This window comes from Balaenoptera acutorostrata, chromosome 1, assembly GCF_949987535.1.
Source record: "Balaenoptera acutorostrata chromosome 1, mBalAcu1.1, whole genome shotgun sequence".
NCBI classification, from domain to species: Eukaryota; Metazoa; Chordata; class Mammalia; order Artiodactyla; family Balaenopteridae; genus Balaenoptera; species Balaenoptera acutorostrata.
Window position 1 is genome coordinate 167,421,776 of NC_080064.1, and position 18,109 is coordinate 167,439,884.

General features: G+C 35.2%; 1 protein-coding gene across 14 annotated transcripts in view; it reads right to left on the bottom strand.

Annotated features, from left to right (window-relative positions):
• Positions 1–18,109, bottom strand: part of CDC42BPA (CDC42 binding protein kinase alpha) — a 322,438-nt gene that overhangs the window by 58,102 nt on the left and 246,227 nt on the right. For 8 of the 14 annotated variants that reach the window (XM_007167178.2, XM_007167189.2, XM_007167183.2 and 5 more), the window contains 4 exons: positions 6,955–7,060; positions 6,380–6,528; positions 4,810–4,901; positions 2,372–2,448 (listed from right to left, as the gene is read on the bottom strand). In XM_007167178.2, coding sequence (XP_007167240.2) covers positions 2,372–2,448; positions 4,810–4,901; positions 6,380–6,528; positions 6,955–7,060 — 424 coding nt within the window. Of the gene's footprint in view, positions 1–1,253; positions 1,302–2,371; positions 2,449–4,809; positions 4,902–6,379; positions 6,529–6,954; positions 7,061–18,109 lie in introns of all 14 variants that reach the window. The other 6 variants (XM_007167184.2, XM_007167177.2, XM_007167180.2 and 3 more) reach the window with 1 other exon arrangement.

Genomic DNA, 18,109 nt, shown 5'->3' on the forward strand with positions numbered 1-18,109 from the left:
GATGTAGAGAAGAGTTTATTAGAAAGAAAAATGAAAATGGTCTTCTAGGAGAAAGGACAATTAAAATATTTGTTCAAACTTCCTTCCCATTCTTTTTAAGGTGAATGTTATCTGTATGGAAATACCATACTGAGTATTTTAGAATAGTAAAATATACATCAGATTATAACATCAAATATTATTGTACATCAAGAGTTCTCTTTTTATCACACTGCAGAATTAGCTAGTTTAATTATTTGTCTCAAGAATAATAAAATAGTTTCCATTTAGAATGGAAAGGTGCACACTTTGGTATAAATATCTCAAAGAAATAAAAAAATCACTTAAAAATATAGATCAGGAGTTTTCTTTTGTAGAAAATTATGCTTAATACTCTCCTCAATATAAGAATTATATTTAACAAAACACAAAAAATAAAACATTTAAAGAATTTCCCATGGTTAAAAAATAGTTATATGCACAATATTTGCATTTGAACCCGTTTTATTTCCAAATTTCTGTAAAGATAGAATGTTCAACAGGATAATATAATGCTTTACAACAACAATTATTGTGCCATTTAATGTGGATTAGAGAGAACGTATATGTCAGGTATTTCTGTAAAGAGAGGAACACTATACATTAGGAACTTCTAAATTATTAAATCTATACAATTAATTTAAGAGAGAAAATGATAATGCAGTCAATTTATAGTGAATATAGTGCATATATTAACTAAAATCATTTTTTACATTAGAAGAGAAATTCTGTCGGCATTAAAAATTGATCTGTACTCAATTATTGTGTTATGATAAAATCTACTGGAAGAGTTAATAAAACGTGTCACTTGTTCTGATTATACCACCAGAGGTTTACTTTTAACTAACATATAAACTAAATAGTAAAGTGCTGAAAAGAAAAGGGGAATGTGAAATAGAAATTGCCATGAAAAACAAAAATGAGCAATTATTTATATCTATATATCTATAGTGATAATAATCAAATAAGCATTCCAGTCTTCAGAATTGTTGCAAAGAATGCAACTATAGAGATTCTCTGATGGACAACACATTTTTAAAAGTACATTTTTACTTTATTATATTTAATAATGATAACTCTTCATTGTATTTAAAGTAATAAAGAAGCACATTTTGCCTCACAAATTATCAAGTGTGATATTTCTAAAACTGACTGCATTACTAGGTAAATTCTTCATATCAATTCACTGATCTCTTTTACTGAAGGATGCATTGGTTTGAAAATCAAAGACTTACGTCATCCAAAAAATCAATCAGTGAAGATGAGGAAGAAGAAAAGGAATCCTATTTAACGAATACAGCAATAAAAAAATAGAAAATATGGATGAAGCAATTTAATAAGAACAAATAATAAATCAAAAATTTTGTAAAACAATTGAAAGGCAAATGACATTAATTCAAATAAATAAATGAGAAAAGCAGTCACTGTCATTGTTTCTCAAGAAACTTAGAAATTCATTAATTACTTTTTAAAGTGTGATTCTTTTTTCCTTTCCCAAAAGAATGAAATACAATTCATATACTGTGCTCAAAATGTATTAAGCTGAAGCTCATTAATAATCAAATTAAATGGAAGCACTCCAGAAGGTAACAACTAAAAGTAAGCAACAGAATCTCTGCCTCTAATTGTTCCTGCTAGAATGTAAGCTTCTTGAGGGGCAGGACTTCGTCAATTTGGTCACCACTGTATCTCCAGCACCTAGAACAGTGCCTTGCACAGAGACATACGATTATTTGTTGATTAAGATATAATCACTAACTTAAATTTTCTGACATAAAAATATACTTCATATTTTAATTTTTTTTTTCTAGCAAAGAATTTAAGTACCAAAGAATGACAGAGTCATATAATCACTATTTCATTATAATGGAGTGTGCCAAATAAACTCTATGTAATACTTTTAATGAAAAGCATTCTTTTGGTATACTTCTAAAAAACTGAATTGATTTGGAACTAGAACCAGCATTGCCCTATTGTGAGCTCTGACATTTTCACTTGTTTTTTACTGTGGCTCTATGCTTTGGAGAAAAAAGAAAAGTGTCAAAATTATTTAAAGTTAGGATTTGCTCTGCACTTACTGTTCCTCAGGGAAAGAGATGAAATTTCTTTTAAATCTTATCAACGACCCTCTTATTTAGCTCTTTCTTAGATTTTTCTTAAACACAAGAAGAGTTTATGATTAAAGTTTCCATAACATTGCAGAACGTATTCCTTTCCTAATATGTTTTTGTTTATATAAGATTCTAGGTCCTCTTATATGGGATGCAATAAAAGTTTTATTGCAAATAAATTTTAAATCACAAAGTAAATTTTAAATTGACTGCAGAGGATATATGAAAAGTTTAATACTTACTTCAAATTGATCCAGAGCATCGGTAGGCGTATTCAAAAATGCCAAGAAAGAATGCTGTGAGTCTTGGTGCTCTATACCTAGAAGACAGCAGCAACTTTTTTTAAAACTAGAACAATTAAGACTAATTTTCATGGATAACCTTTCCTGTCTGAATCTATTAAAAAGCTGCTCGCAAACTACTGTATTTTAAAACCAATTAATATCATTAACTCCACATACTTAAAAAACTAAAATACATTAGTGTTTCTTGGAATATCAGTCAATAGTTAAATTACATCAGACTCCATGAAATACTTGTTTCTTGACTTACTTGAGTTCCTGAATTTCTTTTCCTATACAGTACACTGTAAGAAGCACATTAAATGTTTTGGTACTCTTGAGAAAATTTTTAAAATAGGACCCTTGTTATGCCTGATTTTTCTAAGGTAATTTATCACCAAACAAGGTTTCCTTTTTGAAATACTCTCATCAAGCATATAGTATATATTAATATAAATAATCTTTTATTAAAAAATGCAGTGATACAACAAACTTATTTAATTATGAAAAAACTTTTGCTAAGGCCTCAATCTGATTTCATTTACTGTTTTATTGACAAAAATTGCATGAAATTAAAAAATTTTGTCTGGGAAAAACTAGGGTTGGAGAATGAGGACTCCAAACCCTAGCTTTTCTCAGACAGATTTAAAAAATTTCACGCATACCTCTTGGCTATGGCATTAACTTTAAATACATGATTTCCAAATTAATTCTTAAAATACACATAATGATAAATACTAGGGAGGAAAAGGAGAAACAACCAAAACACATTTTTGATCTCCATATCTTTTAAGGAACTGATAGCAACTGATAACAAATTATGTGCTTTTTGAATTACTCTCTAATAGTATACCATAGTTGCCAGATAAGGCAGTATGTTCAGAAATTCATTCCATCAATGAATATTTATTGAAAGCCTTTTATTTGCCAAACCCTGTCTAGATAGTGGATATATAATAGTAAATAAAGCAGAAAAACAAAATCCTTGTCCTCATTATATAAACATTACATTGTATTATTTAAGTAGACTATTATGTTACAACATATAGTGAAATTTTATTATTCTGCAATGTTCAAAATCCAAATAAAAAACCATAGCCATAGGTTAGCCTGCAATGTGATAAACGATTTCTTCTTTCGCAAGTTTAGATCTACTTTAAAATGATGCAATCAATGCCAACTGGTGTGTTACAGTAAGTCATACTCTTCACTGGTCTCTTTTCTATATAAATTGCCTTTAGGGCCACAGGTCCTCCATGTCTTATATATTCTTTTTCCTCTGCTCACTAAATAATGCAGCTCCTTCCACTCTTCATACATGAAAATTAAGCTTGATTCTCATTTTAGCATGATGCTTTGTACTCCTAATCTGAGTACCTAATTCACTTTTTCTGGGTTCCTTCCTTCCTTCTTGTTCACTAGGAAATTCAATCAACAAAAATTTATTGAACATCTACCACTTTTAATGGCTTTTTCATGTTAACTCCTTTGTGTGATTACCCTCTTTCCTCCACAATTTTAAAAGCAGATGCGGAGACCCAACCAGCTTTACGTCACTGTGTGTCATAGGACAGGGAAATGATAAGGCAGCACATAAGTACAACATAGAGCCAATTAACTAGTTCAGTATTCAGTCAGGAATACTGTCAGGAAAATGAATTGCTAACAGCTATATATAAGAGATCCTTTCATTAAGATAATAACATTCTGAATTTTAAAAAATTAAATCTTCACATTCTTAATGCCCATGTTATGAAAAGAACGTTGAAGTTCATGTAATAAAGCTACCAAGCACTCTGAGTTACTTTTTACATTAATGAAAACATGCTCAAGTAATGTTTTCAAGAAAATGGGAATAAATCCTGGAAAATCCCACAGGGCAAACAATTTGAGTATCAAACATGGAAGAAGACACCGAAATGACCAAATAATTCTTTGTCATTGAATTGCCTTTCTAATACTGGATTAGGTTAATCTTTAGTTATTTCATACATTATTTCGTCAACTACCGTGAGAGTGAATCCCCTATACCATTTGAGAATAGTATAAAGTATATGATAAAAACAAGTTTTTCCAATCACAAAAATATTGTTCATGATATAGTCCATGGTCCTGAAAAAACAGTCAAATTTATGGCAAAGTGAGTTTTCTGTTAAGAAATCTTTAAACAATGCGTATCAAGTAAAACAAAATGACTCAGGAGACTTGTCTACCAAATATGGTGTGTGTGTGTGTGTGTGTGTGTGTGTGCGCGCCATATACACACACATCTATAAATGAGTGCCAGAACTGTGTATGTGAACAATTCTCCTGCCTACACAATAGGCTGATTCTTGTATAATAAAATGTATTCATAACAGAACATTAAGTCCTCGTTGATGCAAAACACATTCCCATACCCTTTTCAGATCTAAGCTCTTCAGTGTCCTTTATCAGTTGTTCAATTTCTGATAGTAGTTCCAAGTTCTTCTTCTCTGAATCTTTTAGTTTACTTAAGGGAAAAAAAGGAAAAATGTCATTATTTATATTGTTGGTTAGTGAGCCATCATGTATGTAGTTGAACTTAATTGGTTTAAATGTCAATCATGATAATGTAGGGAACTGAAAACTAGTGCAGGAAGGACAAATCTAGCCTGTCATCTACTCTTGCGTAAATAAAGATTTACTGGAACACAGTCAGGCTCATTCATTTATATGCTGTCTGTGGCTGCTTTTGTACTCAACAGCAGAGTTGAGCAGACAGAAACTATATGGCTTACAAGCCCTAAAGTATTTATTATCTTTCCATTTATAGAAAAGCTGCTAGCTCTGAGCTACATTATTAAATTAAAAAATGTCATAAAATCAAAGGTTAATTTTAGAATTCTGTTAGACTTCTTTCATAGAGACCCATGAAAGTGACTAAATATATAATTTTCAGTTTGACTCACATTCGTGATTTATGAACAAATGTGTAAATTTATATGTCCTAAGCATAAGCAGAAAGATCACATTTATTCCAAATTACGATACAGAGAATGACATTTAGCAGTTCTTTACGTTGGGATCAATTCATATTATCCAAAAACAATTTTTTTCTATTTTCAATGTTACACTAGCACATTTCAGTAAAGCATACTTAATTTATGATTGGATAATTCATAGCAAGAATTTATAATTCAACTGGGGTGCTTCATACCATTAAAAACCGAATTTATGGGACTGTATTTCTTTTCATGACTGAATGCCTTTGCAACATTTAGTATTCTGAGCACCAAATGGATTTTTCTATTTATATTTTGATTTGTAACATGAACTTTCTACTGTCCCTCTGTATCACCTCATTCCTCTATAACTTATTCTTGAACCAATCTAATTACAAGTTTCCTTTTATCATTTATTTATTCTGAGTATGATTTATTCTACTGTTGTGGTAAGAATGGAGGGAATGTATCCATTAGCTAACTGTCCTGGACCTGTGGGCGATACACATTTTTTAATACATAACATGAAAGAAAGGATAATTTAAGTATATTCTACCTTTATGAAATTTACCATCACTTGAAACTTCATGTGTAAAAAAATCTATGGTAGAGGCCAGAATTTTCAGATGACTATATTTTGTTCTGACTCTATGCTGCAATTTTAGACTAATGTGCTATTCTTGAACAAAAGATTATTTTGGATTTAATAGAATAAAATTTGAGAGTGAATTTTACAAATAAGGGGATAAGTAAATAACAGAATATTAATTAGTACTATTAATTCCACTTTAAGGACAAGTCAGATAGAAACAAAGCTGTATTAAAATTGCATCACTGCACACAAGGCCTAAAATCATCAATTCATTTTCAAATATTCATAGTTTTTTTCTGGTTATCACTTTAAAAAAAAAAGGGGTAGGTAGGAAACCAAACGTGTAACTTCTCTCCAGATACTTTTGGACCAAATTAGAAATCACTCTAGTGGGACTATATTATTCAGTCTTACCATTCTGTTATGATGTTAGACGCTTTAACTTTATTCAGCTCTTCTTGGATGGCCTGCTTAGCTTTTATTTCTGCATCCAGAGCTGACTGCAACTCCAGTCTAGCTGACATATCCAGTTTTGCAAAACGACGCATTTTCCAGGGCATATCCTATGAAATAATATGACTGAGTTTTTAGCTCCATTCGATTTTATTTTTAACATTTAAATTTAGTAATATAAGTGAATTTGGAAACTATTTAAAAGAACTATCTTTCCCTAATTAAAGAATTAAAGAGAACTATTACTTGTGAAAATATATTATTTTTCATTAAATTCAGAAATAACTGTAGACTCACATTATAAATGCATTTATTTTTTATGGTTATTACCATTAATGGCTAGCCACACAAATTATAGTTAAGCAGCTATGTATTATAATTTCCTAAACTGGAAAAACGTTGAATGATTTCTCATGAAAATCTTTACAGTAGGCAAAGCCTAGACAAACTGATGTAAGTATTCAGATTTATTAGTGTTTTCTGAGCCTTCCCACCGACTAGTATAATAAGCCTGCTTGCTAAATGGCAGAGCTTACTGTTGCTCGGGTACCCAAGCTGGAGTTTCTTAAAGCTTCCAATTCTTCAGTCATTTTAGAAGCTAAGGCCTGAAGATATCCTCGTGCATCCTTTTCATCACTGACCCTAGAATATATGCAAATAAAGACAGAGATCAAGTACCAAAGTAAAATAGAAAACTTCAGTGAGATATATATTATTTTAAAGCATCATAAAGAAATAAGTGAAAAGTGACAGAAATTTAAAGATGTTCTTAATATCTTCTTTTAAAGGTCTACCACAGTACTACTATCTGTCAACAAGTGGGAAATGGTTTACTGAACTGTTCAGTTATTTACAGATAAAGGTGGCCACGTTTAGGAAGGTCCAAATTATACATATCTGATAAATCAGTAAAACTTCACCCTTGAGCCACGGAATTAATACTCTTTTAATCTAACATTAAACATATACACACACATACATACACTCACATGACTTCTAAAGAATATTAAGATTTCTTATTAATTAGATTCCATTTTTTACCTTATGAAAACACAATACACCCTTCTTAAAACTGAAGTACACTAAATTTAGAAAGTTTAAAGTATAATATTCTGTAAAAAAAAAAATTCTGTGTTGTAATAAAGCCCTTTTGTTTTCTAAAATGGTCAATGATATAACAAAGAGAAAAGATTAGAGTCTACTGAAACTCAGTTTCTACACCCCCCCCCCCCCGCCCTGCCCCGGCAGCACCCCAAGGCACGTGGGATCTTAGTTCCCGGACCAGGGATCAAACCAGGGCCCCCAGCAGTGGAAGCAGTGGAAGCGTGGAGTCCTAAACATTGGACAGCCAGGGGATTCCCGAAACTCAGTTTCTATTTATTATTTTAAGGCTATCTTGCTGATGTAATTATATGATTTTAGAGAGAAATGTTTTCAAATTATATTCAATAAAATTCAGGTCATTGAATAGCCATGAGGAAAGTATATTTCAGGTAAATCAATATGTATCTGTGATGCATACAGCAGACAAGTTTAAATCTTGAGGCTTGATTCAGCATCTGTTACAATTTAAACTCCTGAGGAGTTAAATTCATCTGTCTACCTACATATCACTCCATATCTACATCTTAAAGAGGCCCTTTAAAAGGGGTTTGATCCCTTCTTCTCTCAGATGGGAAAGTGCTTTGGAAGACAATCAAAAGAATAAAGGAGCAAATAAAATCACTGTTAAGAAGTTGCCCACTCTAGTGATAGTTACATATTCGTAGGCTCTACATACATGTATATATGTTCATAGCCTTTTAAAGTGGCTTAAGAAAATATTAAGAAAGTTTGTGTATTGGGATGCTGTTTCCTTCTAAAATTCTTTAACTTTGGACACCACAAGTGACCACAATCTTTTCATTTAATCACCTAATCTATAACATAAAGAATAAATATAGATGGGGGAAGATTGTTTTTCCTCCAAAGACATTTTTTATTTTCCTCTAAAGACACTCACAGAGTAGCAATTAAGAAAATTATACTACCATTTAACCAGGCTAATAGGCCTCAGCCAGTGCTGGTTTAGTATCTATCATAGCTCAGAAATCTTGGCTTATGCACATTTCCAGGAACCTATGAAATCCAGCGTGTTTTATTCACTTTGGAAATCAAATAACTTCATGTAAATTGCTATAATGTTGTTTGAAATATTATATAAAAAACAATACCTTCTAACTTTGCTTTATATTTACATCTTGAATACATTCACATTCCCTTACCACTGTGGTCTTCCACTAATTCTCAACTTTTGATTAAACCTATGTCTATTTTCTTGGCTACAAAAAATTACTGATGGGAAGGGTGATGAAAAGAGAAAAAAAAAAGACTCGGTCAACTACATGCTCATGCCACTTAAGTTCCACTAGGCCCTAGGTCTTGCACAACAATTCCTTTTCATAATCATTGTCTACTTCCAACCTAAATCTTAAAAACATCGCACTTTCCTAAGCCCCAACACCATCTCTTGCACCTTCCTTCTAGGCCATCTGGTTAAGCTTACACTACTCATTCTCTTAACTTTTTTTTTTTAAAACAGTTTTAGGAGGAGCTTCAAGATGGCGGAAGAGTAAGACGTGGAGATCACCTTCCTCCTCACAGATACATCAGAAATACATCTACGTGTGAAACAACTCCTACAGAACACCTACGGAACGCTAGCAGAAGACCTCAGACCTCCCAAAAGGCAAGAAACTCCCCACGTACCTGGGTAGGGCAAAAGAAAAAAGAAAAAACAGAGACAAAAGAATAGGGACGGGACCTGCACCAGTGGGAGGGAGCTGTGAAGGAGGAAAGGTTTCCACACACTAGGAAGCCCCTTCCCGGGCGGAGACTGCGGGTGGCGGAGGGGGAAGCTTCGGAGCCGTGGAGGAGAGTGCAGCGACAGGGGTGCGGAGGGCAAAGCGGAGAGATTCCTGCACAGAGGATCAGTGCCGAGCAGCACTCACCAGCCCGAGAGGCTTGTCTGCTCACCCACCGGGGCGGGCGGGGGCTGGGAGCTGAGGCTAGGGCTTCGGAGGTTGGATCCCAGGGAGAGGACTGGGGTTGGCTGCGTGAACACAGCCTGAAGGGGCTAGTGCGCCATGGCTAGTTGGGAGGGAGTCCGGGAAAAGGTCTGGAGCTGCTGAAGAGGAAAGAGACTTTTTCTTGCCTCTTTGTTTCCTGGTGCATGAGGAGAGGGGATTAAGAGCGCTGCTTAAAGGAGCTCCAGAGACGGGCGTGAGCCATGGCTGTCAGTGTGGACCCCAGAGACGGGCATGGGACGCTAAGGCTGCTGCTGCAGCCACCAAGAAGCCTGTGTGCAAGCACAGGTCACTATCCACACCGCCCCTCCCAGGAGCCTGTGCAGCCCGCCACTGCCAGGGTCCTGTGATCCAGGGACAACTTCCCCGGGAAAACGCACGGCGCACCTCAGGCTGGTGCAACGTTACGCCGGCCTCTGCCGCCGGAGGCTCGCCCCGCCGTACCCCTCCCTCCCCCAGGCCTGAGTGAGCCAGAGCCACCGAATCAGCTGCTCCTTTAACCCCATCCTGTCTGAGCGAAGAACAGACGCCCTCAGGCGACCTACAAGCAGAGGCGGGTCCAATCCAAAGCTAAACACCAGGAGCTGTGCGAACAAAGAAGAGAAAGGGAAATCTCTCCCAGCAGCCTCAGGAGCAGCTGATTAAATCTCCACGATCAACTTGATGTACCCTGCATCTGTGGAATACCTGAATAGACAACGAATCATCCCAAAGTGAAGAGGTGGACTTCGGGACCAACGATATATATATATATATTTTTTCCCTTTATCTCTTTTTGTGAATGTGTATGTGTATGCTTCTGTGTGTGATTTTGTCTGTATAGCTTTGCTTTTACCAGTTGTCCTAGGGTTCTGTCTGTCTTTTTTTTTTTTTTTTTTTTTTTAGCATAGTGTTTAGCACTTGTTATCACTGGTGGATTTGTTTTTTGGTTTGGTTGCTCTCTTCTTTCTTTTTTTTACTACCTTAAAAATTTTTTTTAATAATTATTTTTATTTTTTATTTTAATAACTTTATTTTATTTTATTTTACTCTATTTTATCTTCTTTCTTTCTTTCTTTCTTTTTTTTCTCCCTTTTACTCTGAGCCATGTAGAAGACAGGCTCTTGGTGCTCCAGCCAGGCATCAGGGCTGTGCCTTTGAGGTGGGAGAGCCAAGTTCAGGACACTGGTCCACAAGAGACCTCCCTGCTCCATGTAATATCAAACGGTGAAAAGCTCCCAAAGATCTCCATCTCAACACCAAGACCCAGCTCCACTCAACGACCAGCAAGCTATAGTGCTGGACACCCTATGCCAAACAACTAGCAAGCCAGAAACACAACCCCATCCATTAGCAGAGAGGCTGCCTAAAATCATAATAAGGCCACAGACACCCCAAAACACACCACCAGACGTGGACCTGCCCACCAGAAAGACAAGATCCAGCCTCATCCACCAGAACACAAGCACTAGTCCCCTCCACCAGGAAGCCTACACAACGCACAGAACCAACCTTAGCCACTGGGGACAGACACCAAAAACAAGGGGAACTACGAACCTGCAGCCTGCAAAAAGGAGACCCCAAACACAGTAAGTTAAGCAAAATGAGAAGACAGAGAAACACACAGCAGATGAAGGAGCAAGGCAAAAAACCACCAGACCTAACAAATGAAGAGGAAATAGGCAGTCTACCTGAAAAAGAATTCAGAATAATGATAGTAAAGATGATCCAAAATCTTGGAAATAGAATGGAGAAAATACAAGAAACGTTTAACAAGGACCTAGAAGAACTAAAGAACAAAAAAACAGTGATGAACAACACAATAAATGAAATTAAAAATTCTCTAGAAGGGATCAATAGCAGAATAACTGAGGCAGAAGAACGGTAAGTGACCTGGAAGATAAAATAGTGGAAATAACTACTGCAGAGCAGAATAAAGAAAAAAGAATGAAAAGAATTGAGGACAGTCTCAGAGACCTCTGGGACAACATTAAATGCACCAACATTCGAATTATAGGGGTCACAGAAGAAGAAGAGAAAACAAAAAGGGACTGAGAAAATATTTGAAGAGATTATAGTTGAAAACTTCCCTAATATGGGAAAGGAAATAGTTAATCAAGTCCAGGAAGCACAGAGAGTCCCATACAGGATAAATCCAAGGAGAAACATGCCAAGACACATATTAATCAAACTATCAAAAGTTAAATACACAGAAAAAATATTAAAAGCAGCAAAGGAAAAACAACAAATAACACACAAGGGAATCCCCATAAGGTTAACAGCTGATCTTTCAGCAGAAACTCTGCAAGCCAGAAGGGAGTGGCAGGACATACTTAAAGTGATGAAGGAGAAAAACCTACAACCAAGATTACTCTATGCAGCAAGGATCTCATTCAGATTTGACAGAGAAATTAAAAGCTTTACAGACAAGCAAAAGCTAAGAGAATTCAGCACCACCAAACCAGCTTTCCAGCAAATGCTAAAGGAACTTCTCTACGCAGGAAACAGAAGAGAAGGAAAAGACCTACAATAACAAACCCAAAACAATTAAGAAAATGGTAATAGGAACATACATATCGATAATTACCTTAAATGTAAATGGATTAAATGCTCCAACCAAAAGACACAGACTGGCTGAATGGATACAAAAACAAGACCCATATATATGCTGTCTACAAGAGACCCACTTCAGACCTAGGGACACATACAGACTGAAAGTGAGGGGATGGAATAATATATTCCATGCAAATGGAAATCAAAAGAAAGCTGGAGTAGCAATTCTCATATCAGACAAAATAGACTTTAAAACAAAGACTATTACAAGAGACAAAGAAGGACACTACATAATGATCAAGGGATCGATCCAAGAAGAAGATATAACAATTGTAAATATTTATGCACCCAACATAGCAGCACCTCAATACATAATGCAACTACTAACAGCCATAAAAGGGGAAATCGAGAGTAACACAATCATAGTAGGGGACTTTAACACCCCACTTTCACCAATGGACAGATCATCCAAAATGAAAATAAATAAGGAAACACAAGCTTTAAATGATACATTAAATGAGATGGACTTAATTGATATTTATAGGACATTCCATCCAAAACCAACAGAATACACATTCTTCTCAAGTGCTCATGGAACATTCTCCAGGATAGATCATATCTTGGGTCACAAATCAAGCCTTGGTAAATTTAAGAAAATTGAAATCGTATCAAGTATCTTTTCCAACCACAATGCTATGAGACTAGATATCAATTACAGGAAAAAATCTGTAAAAAATACAAACACATGGAGGCTAAACAATACACTACTTATTAACCAAGAGATCACTGAAGAAATCAAAGAGGAAATGAAAAAATACCTAAAAACAAATGACAATGAAAACTCGATGACCCAAAACCTACGGGATGCAGCAAAAGAAGTTCTAAGAGGGAAGTTTATAGAAATACAATCCTACCTTAAGAAACAAGAAACACCTCAAACAAACATCCTAACCTTACACCTAAAGCAATTAGAGAAAGAAGAACAAAAAAACCCCCCAAAGTTAGCAGAAGGAAAGAAATCATAAAGATCAGATCAGAAATAAATGAAAAAGAAATGAAGGAAACGATAGCAAAGATCAATAAAACTAAAAGCTGGTTCTTCGAGAAGATAAACAAAATTGATAAACCATTAGCCAGACTCATCAAGAAAAAAATGGAGAAGACTCAAATGAATAGAATTTGAAATGAAAAAGGAGAAGTAACAACTGACACTGCAGAAATACAAAGGATCATGAGAGATTACTACAAGTGACTATATGCCAATAAAATGGACAACCTGGAAGAAATGGACACATTCTTAGAAATGCACAACCTTCGGAGACTGAACCAGGAAGAAATAGAAAATATAAACAGACTAATCACAAGCACTGAAATTGAAACTGTGATTAAAAACCTTCCAACAAACAAAAGCCCAGGACCAGATGGCTTCACAGGCGAATTCTATCAAACTTTTAGAGAAGAGCTAACACCTATCCTTCTCAAACTCTTCCAAAATATACCAGAGGGAGGAACACTCCCAAACTCATTCTACGAGGCCACCACCACCCTGATACCAAAACCAGACAAAGATGTCACAAAGAAAGAAAACTAAAGGCCAATATCACTGATGAACATAGATGCAAAAATCCTCAACAAAATACTAGCAAACAGAATCCAACAGCACATTAAAATGATCATACACCATGATCAAGTGGGGTTTATCCCAGGAATGCAAGGATTCTTCAATATAAGCAAATCAATCAATGTGCTACACCATATTAACAAACTGAAGGAGAAAAACCATAATGATCATCTCAATAGATGCAGAGAAAGCTTTCGACAAAATTCAACACACATTTATGATAAAAATCCTCCAGAAAGTAGGCATAGAGGGAACTTTCCTCAACATAATAAAGGCCATATATGACAAACCCACAGCCAACATCGTTCTCAATGGTGAAAAACTGAAATCATTTCCTCTAAGATCAGGAACAAGACAAGGATGTCCACTCTCACCACTATTATTCAACAGAATTTTGGAAGTTTTAGCCACAGCAATCAGAGAAGAAAAAGAAATAAAAGGAATCCAAATTGGAAAAGAAGTAAAGCTGTCACTGTTTGCAGATGACATGATACTATACATTGAGAATCCTAAAGATGCTACCAGAAAACTACTAGAGCTAATCAATGAATTTGGTAAAGTAGCAGGATACAAATTAATGCGCAGAAATCTCTTGCATTCCTATACACTAATGATGAAAAATCTGAAAGAGAAATTAAGGAAACACTCCCATTTATGATTACAACAAAAAGAATAAAATACCTAGGAATAAACCTACCTAAGGAGACAAAAGACCTGTATGCAGAAAATTATAAGACATTGATGAAAGAAATTAAATATGATACAAATAGATAGAGAGATATACCATGTTCTTGGATTGGAAGAATCAACATTGTGAAAATGACTATACTACCCAAAGCAATCTACAGATCCAATGCAATCCCTATCAAACTACCACTGGCATTTTTCACAGAAATAGAACAAAAAATTTCACAATTTGTATGGAAACACAAAAGACCCCAAATAGCCAAAGCAATCTTGAGAAACAAAAATGGAGCTGGAGGAATCAGGCTCCCTGACTGCAGACTATACTACAAAGCTACAGTAATCAAGACAGTGTGGTATTGGCACAAAAACAGAAATATAGATCAATGGAACAGGATAGAAAGCCCAGAGATAAACCCACACACATATGGTCACCTTATCTTTGATAAAGGAGGCAAGAATATACAGTGGAGAAAGACAGCCTCTTCAGTAAGTGGTGCTGGGAAAACTGGACAGCTACATGTAAAAGAATGAAATTAGAACACTCCCTAACACCATTCAAAAAAATACACTCAAAATGGATTAGAGACCTAAATGTAAGGCCAGACACTATCAAAACATAGGCAGAACACTCTATGCCATAAATCACAGCAAGACCCAGTATTCATGTTAATTGTGCTGCAATAACTTTATTAGTCTTATTTCCTCCTAGAGAAATGGAAATAAAAACAAAAATAAACAAATGGGACCTAATGAAACTTAAAAGCTTTTGCACAGCAAAGGAAACCATAAACAAGACCAAAAGACAACCCTCAGAATGGGAGAAAATATTTGCAAATGAAGCAACTGACAAAGGATTAATCTCCAAAATTTACAAGCAGCTCATGCAGCTCAATATCAAAAAAACCACCCAATCCAAAAATGGGCAGAAGACTTAAATAGACATTTCTCCAAAGAAGATATACAGATTGCCAACAAACACATGAAAGAATGCTCAACATCATTAATCGTTAGAGAAATGCAAATCAAAACTACAGTGCGATATCATCTCACACCGGTCAGAATGGCCATCATCAAAAAATCTACAAACAATAAATGCCGGAGAGGGTGTGGAGAAAAGGGAACCCTCTTGCACTGTTGGTGGGAAGGTAAATTGATACAGCCACTATGGAGAACAGTATGGAGGTTCCTTATAAAACTAAAAATAGAACTACCATACGACCCAGCAATCCCACTACTAGGCATATACCCTGAGAAAACCATAATTCAAAAAGAGTCATGCACCAAAATGTTCATTGCAGCTCTATTTACAAAGGTCAGGACATGGAAGCCACCTAAGTGTCCATCGACAGATGAATGGATAAAGAAGATGTGGCACATATATACAATGGAATATTACTCAGCCATAAAAAGAAACGAAATTGAGTTATTTGTAGTGAGGTGGATGGACCTAGAGTCTGTCATATGGAGTGAAGTAAGTCAGACAGAGAAAAACAAATACCGTATGGTAACACATATATATGGAATCTAAAAAAAAAAAAAAAGGTCATGAAGAACCTAGGGGCAAGATGGGAATAAAGACACAGACCTACTAGAGAATGGAGTTGAGGATATGGGGAGGGGGAAGGGTAAGCTGGGACAAAGTTAGAGAGTGGCATGGACATATATACACTACCAAATATTAAATAGATAGCTAGTGGGAAGCAGCCGCATAGCACAGGGAGATCAGCTCGGTGCTTTGTGTCCACCTAGAGGGGTGGGAAAGGGAGGGTGGGAGGGAGGGAGACGCAAGAGGGAAGAGATATGGGGACATATGTAAATGTATAACTGATTCACTTTGTTATAAAGCAGAAACTAACACACCATTGTAAAGCAATTATACTCCAATAAAGACGTTTTAAAAAAGAAAACAGTTTTAGAGGCAAGTCTCTCATCTTTTCTTTGGCTAAGTCAAAATAATCAAGAAATATTTACTAAATACTGATTATTATGTATGCATATTAGGAAGATTGAAGAAGACATATAAGACATGGTCCTTAAAAAGTGTGGGAGTCAGCACAGACTTAGCGAACTTATGGTTACCACGGGAGAAGGGTCGGCGGAGGGATAGATTGGGAGTTTGGGACACTGCTATAATTAAAATAGATAACCAACAAGGACCTACTGTATAGCACAGGGAACTCTGCTCAATATTCTGTAATAACCTAAATGGGAAAAGAATTTGAAAAAGAATAGATATACATATATGTATAACTGAATCACTTTGCTGTACACTTGAGACTAACACAACATTGTTAATCAACTATACTCCAACATAAAATGAAAATTAAAAAAAAAGTTTGGGAGTCAGGACACATAGAGTGATTAAGAACTTGATTCTTGAGTCATATAGAACTAGGTTCAAATCCTAGCTCACTGTTTAGCAGTTGTGTGTCTTTGGATAAGTCATTTACCCCCTCTAAGTCTCTGTTATCTCAGTTATAAGATGGGAATAATAATAATACCTACCTCATAGGACTGTTGTGATAACTAAATGAGAAAACATGTGAATTTTCAGCCTAATGCCTACAACATACTATTTTTTAATCACTGTAAACTATTACTACACAGGAATGAAAATTAATGAATGAGGAGTGTTTCAAATAATGTGAATGAATTTAAACAAAGGAAAATAAAAGTTTCACTATTGAAACCCTTTCCTGATTATTAAAACATTTTCCTGGTTGTCTTACACAGCTGTTTCCTCTATCTTCTACTATTATCACCCTCACCATTATCCTTCTTTCTATTATAAAACCCAACAACTTCAATGGCCTTACTTACTAGAAATTAAATTCCCAAATTTATATTTCTAATCCTAACCTTTAAGTCATCTTTTCTAAAGCATATTGGAAATCTCCACTCAGATATCTCAGAATGATCTCAGACTCACCAACAAACAAAAGAACAACTAAAACTGATTATATCATCCTCACTAAAGCTGGTTCCTTCTCCTGACTTTTCTTACTTCAATGGTATCACCATTTTCTTCATCTCTCCAACACAGTTTCAGAAATACTAATTCCTCCTCATCTCTTGCTCTTCATTTATAATTAATTAAGTCCTACAGATCCTTCTTCCATAATGTCTTCTCCATTTGTTCAGCTTCCCCCAAATTTCCTTCTATTTCATGCTGAACACCAATGCATCACCTCAGTCAATTCCATAACCCTTTGCACTAAAGCCTTCTCCTTCTTCTTATAAATAAATGAAGTTCTGATTCTTACCCAGTATTCATGTTAATTGTGCTGCAATAACTTTATTAGTCTTATTTCCTATTATTCCTTTATAGGAATAGTAGCACCCTTTACTGAACTCAGTGTTTTTCAGAAAATGCATTATAGTTCCACTGATTACCCCCAACTTTCTCTAGCACCCAGTCTGAAGTAATTCTCCTCTATACTCATATAGAAAAATAAGTATTTGTACAATACATAAGACAATTTACATTTAAGTCTTGTTACTTATATCCAGCTCTGATCACATTAGTTTTTAAACTTTTAAATGTTACACTATAAGCTAGTACTTGAAGGCAAAGTACTCTATTTTACAGACCTTTCTATCTCCTATTATACCAGAAGAATGCATTATATGTGAGGAGATACATCTAAAAAATGAATCTTATGGACCAGCCTATTACTTCAACCTCTTTTTGTAGTACCATTTCAAAGAGAAAGAGTGAAGTCTTCTGATGAGTCAATGGTGAGAAGAAAGGTCCCTGTTCCAATACAGTGTGAGCAACAAGGTCTC